General features: G+C 31.5%; 1 protein-coding gene across 1 annotated transcript; it reads right to left on the reverse strand.

The window, feature by feature from the left end:
* Positions 1–16,258: 16,258 nt before the first annotated feature.
* On the reverse strand, positions 16,259–17,616 carry LOC107433059 (blue copper protein 1a). Its single transcript, XM_048465776.1, has 2 exons — positions 17,451–17,616; positions 16,259–16,563 (listed from the first exon to the last, which is right to left on the reverse strand). Exons 1-2 carry the CDS (start codon positions 17,614–17,616, stop codon positions 16,259–16,261), a joined length of 471 nt encoding a protein of 156 aa, XP_048321733.1.
* Positions 17,617–18,041: the final 425 nt, after the last annotated feature.

The raw sequence follows: 18,041 nt of genomic DNA on the forward strand, positions 1-18,041 counted from the left end.
ATAACTTCATAATAGATTCATCCAAAGATTTTTAAAGAATCACATTAGAGATCCTTTTATGAAAAACTGATTTTTTTTAAAGTATCTACAAACCTCAATGTTATGACATGATTGCACCTTATTTGGAAATTTCGTATTATGCTTAACCTCAAACTTTTTATTATTATTATCAACCTCAAAGTAAAATTTTCACATTAAACACTAATAAAGCTTTTTTCGTGGCTAAAAATGCTCTATTTAAAATAATATCTTTCATATCCAAGACAACAAATTCAACTGGGAAGATGATTTTACCAACTTACATTGAAACATTGTCAATAACACCATATGGCATAGAAAGAGATCAATTTGCCATTTGAAAAGTATTGTTGATTAGCTTACCATTTCTAAGACTAAGCTTTTTAAAGATAGAGAGTGATATAAGACCGATACTTGAACCAAGATTATCAGAAGCTTTCTTAAACTTTAAATCTCGAATGATTCATGGAATTGTAAAACTATCCAGATTTTTAAGCTTCTTCAGTAGCTCTTTCTTGAGAAGAGAACTACATTCCTCCATCAAAGAAATGGTTTCACACTCTTCCAACGTTTTTGTATTAAGAACAACCTCTTTAAAAAAACTAGTACAATTTTGCATTTTGTACAACATTTCAATTGAAGGTATATTGACTTGAATCTTTTTGAAGTATAAGGACTTTCAACATAAGAATTCTCACTAACATCTATAGAGTTGGAATCAACAACACACAAATTTTCAACAAAAACTTCACCATTAAAAAGAACAAAATTCTTACCAACACCAACAGTGGCACTTTTCTCTAAAAAGTTCCTATCCTTAACATAAGAGTTAACATTAGAAGAAATTTTACCAAAAAGATGCAGATGAACTCACCATCTCTAGCTTGGGGTACATAAAAATTCTTCCATGTATTAATTCAATGGACAAAATTTGCTTAGGATTAGGCTTGGTATCACAAGAAAAAGTATCAATTGACTTCTCTTGAATCTTTTTAGCTAATTGCCCCATTTGATGCTCTAGATTGTTCATTTAAGCACCTTAAATAAAACAATGGATCTCAATAGCATCAATTCTGGCTTCATTTTTGTTGATTCTTCCTCATTTCTGTGCAACTCATGATGTGTGACCAATTTCTCAAGATATGACTTCTCCTCTTTAGGCTTAAATAAAACCGGTGGTGGATTAGCAACATTTCTTTTACTAGAGCAAGAAAAATTCTCATGGCTACTCAAATTAGTATTATAGTAATTAGATTGATTATTAGAAGGCTTAAAAACATAGTTACTATTTTAATTTGCTTAAATTTGTCATTGCTTACTTGTTGCTTCATTTGATGATCTAACAACTTGAGAAACATTCTCCATTGACTTAGAAAATTAATTAAAATATTCTAGTTGACTATAGACATCAATCTATGGAAAGCATCTAACTCGAAAACACTACTAGACTTCTTCTATTTCCTCTCCGTTGGCCAATTAAAAAAATTCGAAAATAATTCTTCCAATCGTGCAAATTCGTCAATCATTTACTTCATCAAAGATCGTTGACTTAAATTATCAACAATGGATTTAGTTTGACCTTTCAATCCATTATAGAAAATATCTATAATCACCCAATCTTTATAACCATGTTGTTCACATCTTCTTTATAAATCTTTGAATTTTTCTCACGTCTCGTGCAATGATTCACAATCTTTTTGCTTGAATTTTCTAATTTCACTTTTCAATCCTAAAGACTTGGAAGATGGAAAAAGCTTGTTTAATAATTTCTTAGTCATTTCCTCCGATGTAATTATTAAACCCAATTGTAGAGTATGTAACCAAGTGAGCTTTATCGCTTAGATAAAAAGGAAACAATCTTAATCAGATTGTATCATCTCCAACACTATTCATCTTAACGATATCTGCAATATAGGAAGATGAGTATTTACATCCTCATTAGCCAAATCACCATATTGGTTTTGTCACACCACCATAGTCAAGGCAAGTAACTTAAAATTGTTTGCATTTGTTGGTCACCTTTAAACTCTCGAAAGATGTTCAAATGTCGATGGCTTAAAATAATCTCTAAAAGAAGGAGGTTGTGATGAAGCTTCATTAACATCATTCTACGCAACTACTTCCTATTGCAAATTTAACTCTTGCTTTTGAATTCTTCTTACTTTGCTAAGTTTAAGCAAAGCACATTCAAGGTTTGGATTGAGAGATACAATTTCTAGATTTTGACTCCTTTGTGTTGATCTACACAAGCAAAAACAAAACCTAACCATTCCAAGGATCAATTCAATCATCCTCTGGCAACAGCACCGAAAGCTTGATTGATATATTATTGCAATATAAAACTTGTAAAAATATTATTAAAATCCTCGATAATATATCTAAAAACTTGATTTTGCTTGTAATAAATCCTGCAAGTGCACGGATCAAACAATAATAAAGTCTAGATAAGTATGAGATCAATCCCATGAAGAATGTTGATGATAAATGAAATGAATGTTTCAAAAATTAATTTTCTACAAAATCAAATATTAGAGATTTTCACCGATTGACTTTATTTAGGAAATTGATTAAAAGAAAAAAGATTCAAATTAACAATAAACTAAGGTAACAACTAGAAAAAAAAATGGATTCCATTGAAATTGTAATTGAATACTATGAACAAAAGTTCTAAAACCATGATTTCACATGGCCTCAATATATAATATTTTAATTTGGTTATTAATAACTAATTCCATATCCAATTATCAACAAAAGATTTCTAAATTCATTCACTCACTTTCTCAAGTTAAACCAAATATATGGAAAAGTTACTCGAATTGGATTTTTCTTAATTCTACCAATTAACTATGCAATTAATTCCCTTTTCCAATTACCCAAGGGAAATTGGAAACAGAACTTAAGTGGAGTCTGAAGTTTCCCAAAACCTAAATAGGTTTCTCAAGTTCACAAGAGTTCTTAGATTGTGGTTCCTCTCTCAATTTACCTAATTAGGCTTGTTTAAGTACTAATTCTTCAATTTGGGCAATTCTAAATCAATTTCTCAATCTAAAAGGGTATTCTCTTCAATTAAACCAAGAAAAATACACATAATTGGATAGAAATTATGTATTAAAATAGCCACATCAATCCATCAACGTCCAAGATCCATCAGAGCCCTAAATCAAAGATCTAACCTCTTATAGAAACAAAAACAAGAAAAACAAAAATAATATAGAGTTCCATAGATTCAACCATTATCTCAAAACAAGATAAGAACTCTATTATAAAATATAAAGAAATTAATAGTAGAGAATAAGAGATTAAAATATTCGCTATAGTTGATGAAACCTCCAAGCTAACCAAAAGCCTTGGACACTTGAAGAGCTCTAAACCCTAATCATTCTCTCTCTAAGAAACCTTTCTCACTTTAAATTGTGGTGCTTTCCACTACTAGATGGCTCTTTCATACTCCACAAAGGTTTTGCTCTTTAAGAAAATATATAAAGCTATTTCTCAAGAATATCTTTAATCTTCACCTTAGTTAGCTAAATCTCAACCCTTTGATTAAGATCATGAGGCTATCTCTAAAATTAGGCATATTTAAATCACACAAACCTTTAATGACCTAACCTTGACCAACCATAGTTAACAATTAGGCTCCAAGAAAGCTCCTCATGTGTAGAACACTTAAATTGGCATGGGCACCTTCACAAAATGGGCGGGAATGGTATGCATCATCTCCCCCTTAACCAAATTTGGTGTATGCACATTCTAAAGAAAGCATGTGCACCAAGGTTGCTACATTTTCCACTTAATAGCTTCATCATTGGCATGTACACCTCTCCATTTAAGTGGGAATGCCATTTCCTAGCTTCTTTAGGGCTTTATTTTTATGCCTTTAGCTCATCACTAAAGAAATTACTCTATATTAGCTTAGAATTTTAACATTTTGCAAATATTCTTCAACAAGCAAAGTTGAAGGTTTTCCTACAAAAAGAGAACAAAATATATCAAAAACAACCAAAACCTTGAAAAATCTAATACATAATTAAGATTAGATAGCTAGATTAGTGAGTAAAATTGTTCATTAAACACCCAGGACCATGGTCACATTTTGGCGACACTACCCTCCTTCATATGCAGCTATCAACAAATGTGCCTAGCCTTTGACACTAGCAATGGTGGTTCATAGGTTTCGTCAAAATTTTTCTATTTTCCGGCCAATCTAGCTTGACACACACCCCTCACTCTCTTTCTTGAACCCTTTGAATCCATTTTCAACCTTCATTTGTCAAAATTTCTCATGGTTTGGGAGATTCATCAATATCAAGTTGGCAAAATTTTTAAAAGAGCTTTTTGATAACCTACAGAGTTTTTGGTCCAACAAGGTCCCTATATTATAGCTTTGTATTGACATCTAATTTGAGAATTTTGGATGTTGTTTGATTAAATTTCCATTTTAGATGTTATTAAAACCTAGAAGAAGGCTCAATTTCATAAAATTGGTCAGGGTGAAAAATGCCAATTTTGGGTGCTGAGTATTAAGGTTTCATATCATAAATAGACCCTTTAGTATCAAATTTTAGTAATTTTAGAGTTGTAAAAGTTATTTAGGAATATTGTTATGCATAAATGTTTTTAGTTTAATTTTTGAAGTATGGAATATATATATATATATATTTATATAATTTAGGTAACAAGAGAAGACTAGAGGTTATTCAATTACAGATCAAGAGTGAGTTGAATCTATGTGAGCGGATTATTCTATTCTAAATTATTGTGGGGCAATTGATTATTACTGCTATAGATTTTCTGTCCAATATTATTCTAGAATTACTTAAGGTTTGGTTATTTAAATAGTTACATTATCTTATTATATATGATTTGCATATGATGTTTTCGAGTATGTTGTATTGGGAATTTTTCTATAGGAATTAAAAGGAAAATAAAATAATGATAGTATATTTTTGAGATAACTATGGATTTAGGATATTATGTATTCATAATTTACTATGATTATGGATTTGACGGATATGATTATGTGCACTTTATATTTTGCCATGCTTATTATGATCATGTGGTAAGAAGGTGGATGTAAGGTCCTATTTAGTGATGCCTTTGGGATGCCAAGGGTCGTTGAAATTTTCCCCCTCCCCTATGGTTTGTGACACCGTAGGATGCTAAGCTTGTGTATATGATAGGTTTGGTAGTGAATTTGGTAAAAAGGGTTTTTTTTCTATTATATATATATGAGATTATTATTTTACTAGTTGCTTACTTATTGGAGATATGAGCTTATGAGATTATGATTTTTAATATATTATTGAAATTGCTTAAAAGATATAAGCCTTGTTATATTGCAAAAATATTTAGGTTTCATGAAAGCTGTTTTTCGAAAATTGAAGAACTTTCAAAAGAGTGGAAAATGAGGTCTTAAATGAAAGGTTTTGATGTTAAATGATTATTTTCACATTATTATTTAATTCCAACCATTGAGTTTGTCTCATAGTATTGTTTTAAGTAATCCTTTAAGTCTCAGCTAACAAGTTTTTCGCATCATGTTTAAGCATCTTCCTTGTCATTTTCCTTGACTTCATTATGTCTGTATCATCATCCTCATATTGCTGTCGTTGATGTACTTTCTTCTCTACATACTTGTTAGACTTTATGGTTATGTAGTACCTTTTGGCCTTAAAGTATTTCATTTTCCTCAGATGTCTCTAATTGATTAATCTAAGATGTATAACTTTATATATTTTTATTTCTATTTTTTTGGGACTTGGGTCTTGGATCTTTTGATGTGGATTATAGAAGTTGATAATGAGACAATTGTAGTGTGGATTTTTGTTATTATGGTTGTTATTAATCTTGGGTGGGAAATCCATTTGTAGAGCTTTATTATTTTTCTTATATTGTTGAGTTGTCTCCAATTTACAGAAAGTTCAGCATGTGTTTATGTAGAACTTTATGTAGTACCTTTTCATCTTGAACCATTATGTTTCCTTTAGATGTCTCTGATGGATGAACCTAATATGCATAAATTTATATTTTATTTCTATTTCTTTGTGACTTGGGTCCTGGAACCCATGATGTGGATTGTGGAGGTTGATAATGAGACTATTGTTTCTTTATACTATTGGTTTATATCCAATTTACAGGAGGTTCTTCTTAAGTTTATATAGTAATTTTTTATCTTAAACCAATACATCCCTCAGTTGGCTCTAATAGATTAACCTAATATGTATGGCTTAATATTTTATTTTATTTTCTTTGGGACTTGGGTTTTGGAATCCTTGATATGGATTGTGGAGGTTGATAATCAAACTATTGTAGTGTGGATTTTCATTCTTGTTGTGGATGTTGTTAATCTTTGGTGGGATATCCATTAGCCGTGCTTATTTTTCTTTTTTCTTTTTTTCCTTTTATTATTGTGTTATATCTAACTTATGGGAATATCCACAGGATTTTCGATAGGAAATTTGGTAGGGCTTCCCTAGGCCGGGCATCAAGTAGTCCTATCATGTACTATCATGAAACTTAGCGATTCTTATATTAAAGTGAAAAAGGAATCTTAAAATCAGTGATTCTACTAGACCATAACCACAACTTTCTTTCAATAAAGATTATATAAGGTTTCTTCCATTTGTAGTTTGGTGATTATGTGTTTTTCTAAAAAAATAATCCTATGCTAATTTGAAATTTTACAAACATTTTTGCTTACTAGAGACATTTGAAATTTCACCTAAGAGGGGGGGGGGGGGGGGGGGGGGGGGGAGAAAAAAAAAAAAGGAAAAGAATTGAAATTATTCATCAATTTGGGAGAGAAATGTCATTGAAAATTTATTTTTGAATAGAAAACTAAATGCTACTTATTATTGTTTTTAAATGAATAGCGCTTAGATTTAAGTATAAAAGTTTGAAAGTTTTTAAAGATAATAAATTTACACCATTTGATTAGATAAAATTAACGATTAATAGTGTCTGTCAAATATATTTGTCAAAACTCTTAGTATGGGGAGTGATGTGCCATATATATATATATATATATATATATAAGTTAAGCCTCTGACTAGCGAATCCTTTAGGCCTTTTATGAATCCTAATTTGGTTAAATAAAAGATGCTTATGTAGCAAAAACTTGACCATTAGATTAAGTTACAATTGATATTAGAATTCAAATCTAAAATCCTAAATGAAATGTGGTTATTAGGGCCCTTCTCAAGGTCATGCATAATAATGTTTGTTATCCTAATTCCATTGAGCGGACGAACATCATCCAAAGATCTCTTCTTATTTAGTACTATTCATCAAATTATGAAATTTACCTTCATCTTGAGGAAGTTTTGTTGAAAATGCTAAGCAACATAATATCCTTAACAAATTTAAAAACCATGTAATTAAAGCATAGATGCTTTAGTCCCAACTCCATACATCAAAATTAAATTTAATCAAATTACCCCATACAAATCATAAACCCATATTGGTACCTTATTTCTTAAACTCAATAACAATGTAAATAATTTCCAATACAAGTTGTACTCAACTTTTATAATTCTCAGAATTAATTATTAAATTCATATACAATAAAAGAAACTCCACAAAATAAATAAAAAACACCAACATTGTTAAAATAAACACCTAATGCTCACTACTTTAGGATCCAAGCTTGTCCTCTCCACTCCCAAAACTGGTAAACATTCTAAAGTTTGTGGAGTGTGGAAACTAAAGGGTGAGTACAAGTATCTAATGAGTGGTTTTTAGTACTCACACCTAAATAAACATTATCTTGTAAAATCCAAAAATAATATATAGTCATATACATATAGAAAAAGAAACATGAGACATAATGCACATGTTTTAGGGTATAGTAACAGACTCCTAACTAATTGGTAGCTAACACATACAAAGAACCAATCAGTGTATGTTGGCCGTCAGTGGATCATTAACCTAACACATACCAAAAAAAGAAAAAAAGAAAAAGGAATGTTAGGGTAAACTTTACTGCTACACATAGAAAGAACAAATCAAAGTATATAGAATGTTAAAATAGCCAACTTCATCTTGATTATTTGGTGGAGATCCTTGACAACACGTACAAGGGAAAACATAATAATCATTGTCATGTAGTCATCATCATATCCATAATCCTAATTTCGGTTTTTAATGGCCAAACCAAATTCATATGTTAGTCCTATCTACCTCAAATTGGTGGTCAACCTTAAAGCAATAAAATAACCCCACCTGTCTCTCTGATGATCAATCTTAGGGCCATAAGGTGGCTCCGTCTCTAGTCCTTATGTTGAATGGACTAAGTCAATAGATCATAAACAATTTTATATATCATAATCAGTACATTGTTAAATCATAACCATTTGCATAATTCAAGTCCTCAAACATCCACAATATTGGAGTATCCCTTTAAAACCAATTTTAAAAATCAAGGCCAATACATATTTTCTGAAACAATTTAGAAATTAGTTTTCATAAAATGAGCTTATATGCTATGATCAATGCAAACTTATGCATGATACACTATGAATATATAGAATCCTATACATTCCCATACATTATATCCAACTTAACATTTTCAAAATAACAATAATAGTATTTCTACAAACTACAAATCAGAAAGCATATATTAAAACCAACTTAAATCATGTACAACATCTATATGCCATGCTTATGAATGCACAAGTGTAATACCCATCACCATATACATATAATCTGGAAAATAATTAGGGTTTATAAAATGTCAACTCCCAGTACGGTCCAGAAACTTCTATCCAATTAAAGGACCTCTTATCTAGTTCCGAGCTAATTAAGTTTCCATTCTAACTTCCTAAAACCAAGACATAGTCACTTAAAGGATAGAATAGATAACTACACAAAACATTTATTCTTTTAGAAGTTATTAAGTTCAACTTAAACAGTACATCATTAATCTTCAGTTTCTCTTCCTTCCACAATTTCCAAACTATTAAGTTCGATACTTCAAAACCAACATAAACCACCGTTACCAAACATCGAATAAATACTTAGCAATCAAACACAATACATTTTGATCCAACCTTTCTTGCAAATTGAAATGCCTTATCCAAGTTAAAAAAAAATTCATTAATGGCAGCAAGCTTGTCAAAGATCAATTTGAACTTCTGTAGGTACTCATCATCAATGTGAAATGTGCCTTTCTTCATGGTAGTCAATCTATCCTTGAGAATATGTTTTTGTTTCTTTGAGATAGGTAGAAGTTGGTTTTCCACCAACTTCCAGTGTTGAATGTTCATGTTAAAGACGTCATTTGTCATAATGCTAAGGATCCATCAGGTGAGCAACCATCATTATTGTGCCAAATCTTATTTCTAATTTTGTATGATTCCTGTTCTTCACCATCTTCAATTGATGAAAGATTAGCACCTAAAGCATTGACATGTTGGGAAATACTGAGACTTTGCACAAGCAAAAGTGCCCGTGAATGCCATAAAATAAAGTTAGTGGGACACAGTTTAGTTGAACAAAACTAGTGCTTAGTGGAAGACTTGTATTGTGAGCATGGTTTTAGGTTTACTAGTTTGGCTACTTTTGGTGGGACTAACGACATCGGCATGGGAAGCCACTGAAAAATTTTAAGAATTTGTAGATGCAAGCTCTAATAACATGAAGAATTAAGAAATTTTATGTATTTAAGCACTATTTTTACAAAGCTAAACAGAAGAAGTTTAAATATATGAGAGATCAAGCTATTTACAGTAGCATACTTTCTATGATTTCTCTAAAGTTAGAGGATGATAGTTGTAAGATTGTTGACCCTTGATCGAGTTGTATTTCAATCATATTCACTCGATTATGATCTTCTATGTATCTTGATAGTTGATGAGTTGGATAGGGATGCCATCTGTAGTGGCATTTATCACGAGAATATGATATATAATCCTTTCCTATTTAGCTTATTACCTTATCATATTTACCTATATGGTGAAAATCGATCTCTTATTAAGGAATTTATGATATTTTTTTTAAATGTTTACATCGTAAAGGCTTAACAACTAGGTAAACTATCATCTATTATTTGAATTCACATCTAAAACTCTAAATATAAACATGACAACTCTTAGCAATTACTGCATAAGCATCCTCTATTTAATAAAAAAGCATTGTTATTTCTCACTAGTAGTGATGATAATAAAAAGAACCATTGTTGACATGGCAATTGCTAATTGAATTTACTTATATATCAGTTTTGTATTCTAAAATCTTAATTTGAAAAAGTAAACCTTTTTGCATAGTTGCATAAAGTGTTAAATGGTATATGGATCCTTATGGTAATGGTCACAAGAGAAGACAAGTAATATTTTTAATAATAATATTAAAGAATCCCAAACTAGAAAGAATTCTTGTATGTACCCAGATCACTACGTATTCCATAGTGTACATCTTGAATATTTATTATGAATTTATTGAACACCATCAAAGAGTATAGAATTTCATTAAATATATATAAATATAAAGATATTTTCAATAGAATTTCACGAAATAATTTAATTTTTATATACTACAAATCCCATTGACATTTTTGTGTTGACATTTTCATTAGGGAATTTAATGTGTATTAACCATATATTATATCAAATAATATATAGTCATAAAATGATGAAATTTTGGTCATGTAACATATAAGAAAAAATAATAATCATAAGAATAAAGTAGAGATTCTAGAGAATCAATACTAGGTCATGAACCAACAAACATACTTTCATGAATGTGCCTTTTAATATAAGGATATATTTTTATAAGTAGAGGTTCTGTCAGTTAATGAAGGGATACTATTATGATCAATGTGGGCTAGTGCGGAGCACTGGCATGCAATCTAATATCCAATCCACATCATTCGAGCACAGATCAGGAGATGATTCAAATGTATAATAGTCATTCTAATAACGTCAACGCATTTTTGGAGTAGTTGGCTTCAAGTTTGAAAGAACTCTAAAGTTAAGCATGCTCAGGTGAGAGTAATCCAAGGATGGGTTGTAACACCTTGATCCAAGAAAATGCTCTGAGTTTGAAATGTTGACCAAGTTTGACCAAAGTTGACTGGGTTTGACCAAGTGGGTCCCATGGTCGACATTTTATTGTGAGAGGAATTTTGTGCCGACCGATATGCCATGGCAAGTACTCATTAATATGAGTTTGTAGACTCCTATTACACCAAAATCAGAGCTAAGAATAGAAAATTATGATCAAAATAAGATGCAATCAGAACTAATCAGCGAGCCCAAGTTTACTTTTTATTTATATTGATTTTGATGTTGGCTTATATACCATGTGATAGTGCTCATCGATACATGTTTGTAGATTACTAGGACGCAAAATTTGGACCTATGGTTGAAAAGTAACGAGTTTGTAAAGTTGTACCTATTTTTTTGGGGACTGATTTTACCTGGTAATGGAATATTTAAAGGAGCCTTTGATTTGTGCAACGTGTCACTAGTTGGGATTTGCCATGTATCATGTTTATAAAGATGCCATGTGTCATGATAAGAAAGTGCCACATGTCATCCTTATATAAAACATTATATTATATTGTTATTTTTCTTTTTCTTTTCTTCCTCCCCCCCTTCCCCGCGACAAGGAAACACCTCTCCCTGTCTCTCTTCCTCTCTCTCTCTCTCTCTTTCTCTCTCTCTCTCTCTCTCTTGCTCGCTTTTCCTTTCTCTCTTACCTTCTCTCTCCATTGATCGACTGATTGGCCGCGTTATGGCCTTCGGGGGATACATGCACAGGCTGACATAAGGGGCCATAGTTGGACGATGCTGGTGGTCGAGTTTCTGGCTGTTTGGCTAGCGGACGCATAGGGATTGATAGCCCTAAAAGTCAGCAGTTAGCCACTTCTTATTTGCACATTTTTTGATGGTCTTCGGTTGTGAGCTTGCTCCCTTCCCCTAGTTTCGACCCCTAGATCTCAAAAATGGCCTCCATTTATCCAAACTGTAAACCATCCAAATTCTAAAGGATTCGCGAGATATATTGGAGGGAAGTTTGACTAAAACTTCCTGATCGTTTTCAGGCCAATGCTGATGGAGCTGAGTGCAACGGAGGTTAATAACATGTTCCTCACCTCTTTAACTTTCCATTGATACCTTGTTTGCAAATTATGATGGTGTATTTGAAAATTTGCCCTTTTTTTAATAATTTATTATATTAATTATGAAAAATTGAAAATTTTAATTAGATTGTATATTTATACATATTTACGTACACATATGTATGTGTATGCTTGTAAGTACATATATTTTGTATATATATATATATATGTATAAGTGTGTGTACACTATTGATATATGTTAGATTGATATATATATATATATATATGTATATTTTGTGAATATATGAATATGTGTATACATTTATATATTTGTTGAAAGAATGTGTATGTGAATACATCAATATATAAATTTATGAATTTATAAGTATGTATATGCATATATACTTGTTTGTGTATATTTATTTGAATATATAGGTACTTGTTAGAAGATTGTATATACATATATGTATTTTTGTGTGTGTAAATGTATGTATATGTGTGTGCACGTGTGTGACTGTGAGTGTAATTAGATACATGTAAATATATATATATATATATGTATACAGGTGTGTATGCGCACTTATATGCGTATATTTGTGATGAATGTGCAAATATTCTCCCATGGATGCTTACGGATATCTTTGTTATGTTTAATTGTAGTTATATGCTAAATTTAGATTTAATATGTTATCTACAATTATATTGTCATATTATACGAAAGTGTTTAAACTGTTGTATTTGATTTCAGCTAATACTGTGCATTACTTCAAATAAAGTTGTCTATATATATATATATACATATACACCTTTTGTAACATCCCACATCGGTTGGAGAGGGGCACGAAACGGTCTTTATAAGGCTGTGGACACCTCTCCCTTCAAGACGCGTTTCCAGCTTCCGCTGCGAAAGTAAAACCGTGAGAGGGGCTACGGCCTGGAATACCCCAAAGCGGACAATATCTTGATTGGGCCTGGGAGGCCCGGGCCAGTGGGACTGGCAGGTGTAGGGGTGGGACCCCTAACCATTAAGACGTGTTTTGACAAAACCTTGAGGCCAGGGGGGAGAGAGGGAGTGAGCCCTGGGCCAAAGAGGACAATATCTTTATGAGGGTGGTACTGGGCTGTTACACCTTTTGTGTTATTTAAAATTTTGATAAATATTACATATGTTTTAAAAATCTAAGAAAATTGTCATTTAATTTAACTATATAAATTCTAGGTGATTTAAATATATTTGATGCATGAAATTTATATCTATGGTTTTAATGGAATTATTGTGTATAAAAATGTAACTGTGAATTTAAATATTTATGAATTTGGTTTTATTATGGTAAAAATTGAATTATTTAAATTGTTGAATTTATTTTGATGGTTTAAAAGAGACATGAAATTTGATGGATTTACTAAAAGTATATGAATCTGGTTGTAGTTTATTAATTATATATATATATATATATAATATTTTAAATTTTTTATAGTTTTTAGATGTACTATATAGTATTGGTGTTCTATACTATATTGCTGATTAGCGCGCAAGTATGTATGGTGATCCGGTGGATGGTTGTTTATTATAGCTATTCTGTGGAAGCCATAGACCTAAGGGTTGGCAAGTATATTTGTACATTGAGCATCAGCCACCCCTCTGCTTGGCCGTAGGATGATTGTTTATTATTTTATGGCTATCTTGTGAGTGCAATGGACTTGAGAGTTGACAAGTATATTTGGACAGTGAGCATCAATTGTCCCCCTTCTTGGCCATAGGATGGTTGTTGATTATGTTATGTACCAATGCGTAAGTTATATTTATAGTTGTCTCTTGTGAGCTGTGGTGAGAGAGGTAGGCATGCATAATGCAGAGTAAGCATCAACCATCTGCCCCCTTTGCCGCAACATGGCTATCATTACAGATTAGCATGTATGTATAGCCATCCTATGGGAGCTATAAGCCTAATATATGGCAAGTATAGTGCATAGTGAGCATTAGCCACCCTCCTCTTGGTCAAAGCGCAACTGTTTAACCATGACCAGTTATTAGCAATCAGCGCCACGGGATGCCGATATGACCGATTGCAAGTTTCTCACTTTAATCTTCCCATCAAGTAGTGCTCAGGATGTCCAGTACTGTCTAGCTATACTAGTATATTATATGGTGCATCAAGTATCTTTTTCATATATATATATATATATATATACATATATATATATATATTATGTTATGTTCGTATGTATGTATCACATCATACAGGGAAAATGATCAAATTTGACCCATGAATAGCTTAGCTATGTAATTCTGCTACCTACGAGTCCAGAAGGTCAGACGATCATTATAGACAACTATTCCAAATTGTATTGGTAGCAGTGTACCTGCTACAGCTGATATTATGGGATCGCATATTATTATGTTATGTGGTATCGTACATACCTCTGCTACGAGTGTGCATATTTTGTAATATATTTATAAATTTTAAATTTTTATTTCATTTTATTTTATTTTATCTTATTTATTCATGATTTTGATTTTCTATTATTATCCTTATTTATTTATTATTATTAAAATTATTAATTATTATGGGATTATTATTATTTGTTGTTAATTATTATCATAGTTGTTATTATTAATTATTGTGGTTATTATTTTTGTTATTAATATTGTTATTGTTATTATTATTGTTACCATTATTTATTTATTTATTATTATTGTTATTTTCATTATTATTTGTCATCATTATCATCATCGTTGTTATTGCAAATTATTATTGTATTTATTAGTATTATTATTTATTATGATTATTTTTAATGTTATTATTATTATTATTATACGACAGCCTTTGGGAAAATATCGCAGCCTTCTGGCAAGGTGGAAGTTTTCGGACAAGTATGTTAACCTTTGGGTAAGAATGATAGCGTTTGGGCAAGTGTGGTATCCTTTGGACAGATTGTATTAATGTTCATAATATTATTATTATTTTATCACCCTTTTATTTACGTTTATGCATTTGGTATGTTCGCAAAGTGATATAGAAATGTAGTATTGTACTAAATGGGTGATGTGGTGGACAGGAATTATAAAGGTATTTATATTTATTAGATTATTTCTTACATCTATATCTCTGTACTATTGTTATAGAAGTTCTAAAAATTTATGAAATCTTTTATAGTAAGGTAGGAGAAACAAGGTGATACCATATAGGAGTGTATTTTGTACAGAGAATTTTTTGGGCATGCTCAACCCTTAGGAGAGATGCTGTAGGATTCTTCGTAAGACAGTCTGGTAGAGTTTTCCCTAATATCAAAGCTTATCTAATGTTTTAGGGATATTGAATGGGTCCTGACATGGGTGACCTCTTAGAAAGCTTTGAATTAAAAACTACCTAGTTAAAGTTGAGACAATATCGATAGAGAATGACAAGTCCACTAGTGGAGACGGAATGTTAAAAATGATATAAGAGTTTATACCTAGGCCATATATCGAGTGCGGTGGCTAAATTGAAGACAATATCTGTTGACAGGTCTATTAATAGAGGCGGAGTGTCACAAATATTATTAGAGTTTGTACTAAAAGTGTGGTAGCAAGGATGCTGGGCTCCAAAAAGGATGGATTGTGATGACCAGTATGGGTGGATGTGAGGCACTGATACTCTGCATAATGTCCAATCTCACATCGCCTAGGTGTATATCAAAGGATGATTCAAATGTAATAATAGTCACTCTTATAACGCTAAGACCGTTTCAAAGCAATTGACTTTAAGGTTTCAAAATTTTTTGTAGTTATGCATGGTTAGGTAAGAGTAATTCAAGAATGGATAACCTCTTGGGAAGCTTTGAACAAAAAACTGCGGTTAAATTGCGGACAATATCATCAGAGAGTGACAGGTTCGCCGATGAAGACTAAGTGGTATGAATACCTTTTTAAAGGTAGCACCTATTGTGAATAAATACTTTGTAACAGATAATAACCTTTGTGAAACTATGGAACTTATGTGTTATGAAAATGCAGCTTTTAAACTTCCATTCAACATTGAAAAATTAATTAATATAATTTAAAATTTCTCAACAATATGCAAGACATATTTCCTATGTAGATTCATAAATAAAAAAAATATAGAGAAATAATGCTGCAGCTAGCGAAACTCATTAACGGGTCATATGAATCCATGCACAAAAGTAAGTTGTATTGAATTATTACAGTTTTATTGTGACAACAACAACAATGGCCGCGAGGAAGACTTGAATTCCAGAGAAAGGAATGGCGTGAACAGAAGAACTTGGGGTTGGTGGGTTTTTGTCCTGGACAGTAATAGCAAGTTTCTGGCCAGCAGCGCAGTGACCGGAAACCCCACAGATGTACCATTTGTTTCCCGGTGAAACCAGTACAATCTCATCGTTTCCTGTCGAAAACTTTTCCTTGTTCGGCGGCACAATGCAGCGCTCGAAGGCAGTACTGTTTACTTCTAATACATTATGATACAGAGGTGCATAGTTGAACACTATACAAATTAAAAGTCATTACAACAATTAATATAGAACGATTAACTGAACCAAGAAAAGAAGTTCAAGGTATTAATGTTTGGTTGTAGAAAGCGAAAGACATGTGAATTTCCACATTAATATTTTTGTTCAATCGATAACTAAAAATAAATTAAATTCTCTGTTGTAATAACGTTGTGTACATGATAATGACTGCTTACTAGCTAGTACATGAAATATAACCCAAAAAAAAAGTTAAAAAAAAAAAAAACAATAAATGCAACGATTGATTATATAATTGGTATTAGATTAGTGCATATGACCAAAACACCATGTGTACTAACCTCCAAAAAGCCTGGTAGACAGTGATATTTTGCCACGTGATATACGCACATAAATATGGGTCCCTTCCATTTACCAAGTTTTTAACCAATGTTTATGATAAAATATTATAGTCATTGAAATAATGTAATCCAAAGCTAAATAAACGATAAAAAAATTTTAAAAAATTATTGTTGATTTAAAATTTTTAATTTTTTGAATTTTTTATTCACCCATTGCATTAGACTATTTTAATAGCCATAATAATTTGTAATAAACATCAGCTAAAAACGTAATACAAGGAATCCTATCTTAATTATTATAACATATATATATATATATATATATATATAGAGAGAGAGAGAGAGAGAGAGAGAGAGAGAGACAAAAGAGTTTCATAATAGTCAGCAACCGTTAATACATACGATGGAACTAAGTCTAACATCACTTGTAGGTAGGCTTATATTACGACATGTAGGAAGTGACTTTCCTAGATAAAGGAATTTTGTATAGATGTATATATTTTGCTAAATTTTGAAATAGATATATATTTGTGTCTACCGTATAAACATACATACGAATATACCTAATTTATCTCCAACTAGAAATACTTTGTTCTCGGCCCAAGCATGATAATCATATTCGATGGTCCAGCCACTGGCGTCTCCAACGACATATTCTATGGCCATGGCAGCAGTTGGAAAAAGAATAGAAGCAATTCCAAAGGTGACAATTACCGTCTTAGAAACCATTGGCACTTCTAGCTCTACAACAACAAGCTAAAGTGCTAGCTTTTTAATATATGAAAAGAAATACTTACTATGAATGTAATATGGCTGGCTGAACTTGTGAAAGGGTCAATTTATAAAGAACTTTGCATAGAGAAAATCGATTTGAAAGCCACCATCAATATGATAGAAGACAAACTGTCCCCTGATCGGCTTCCACGTTTATATTTTCAAGGAAAATACTAATAATTACATTAATAATATATTGAAGCAGAGAAAACGACGTTTTCGGTTTCTTTGGAAAGTTGAGAAATGCAAAACGGACAGTGAAATGATTGAGAAATGAATATTACAATTGTAAGGAATAGGTCAAGTACGTAGATAGAAAATCCTTCTTGTTCACCTAGTTCTGCCAGCTCTATAGAAAGGACTTTTAGTCCGAATGTCCT

The sequence above is a fragment of the Ziziphus jujuba genome, chromosome 11 (assembly GCF_031755915.1).
Source record: "Ziziphus jujuba cultivar Dongzao chromosome 11, ASM3175591v1".
Classification (NCBI taxonomy): Eukaryota; Viridiplantae; Streptophyta; class Magnoliopsida; order Rosales; family Rhamnaceae; genus Ziziphus; species Ziziphus jujuba.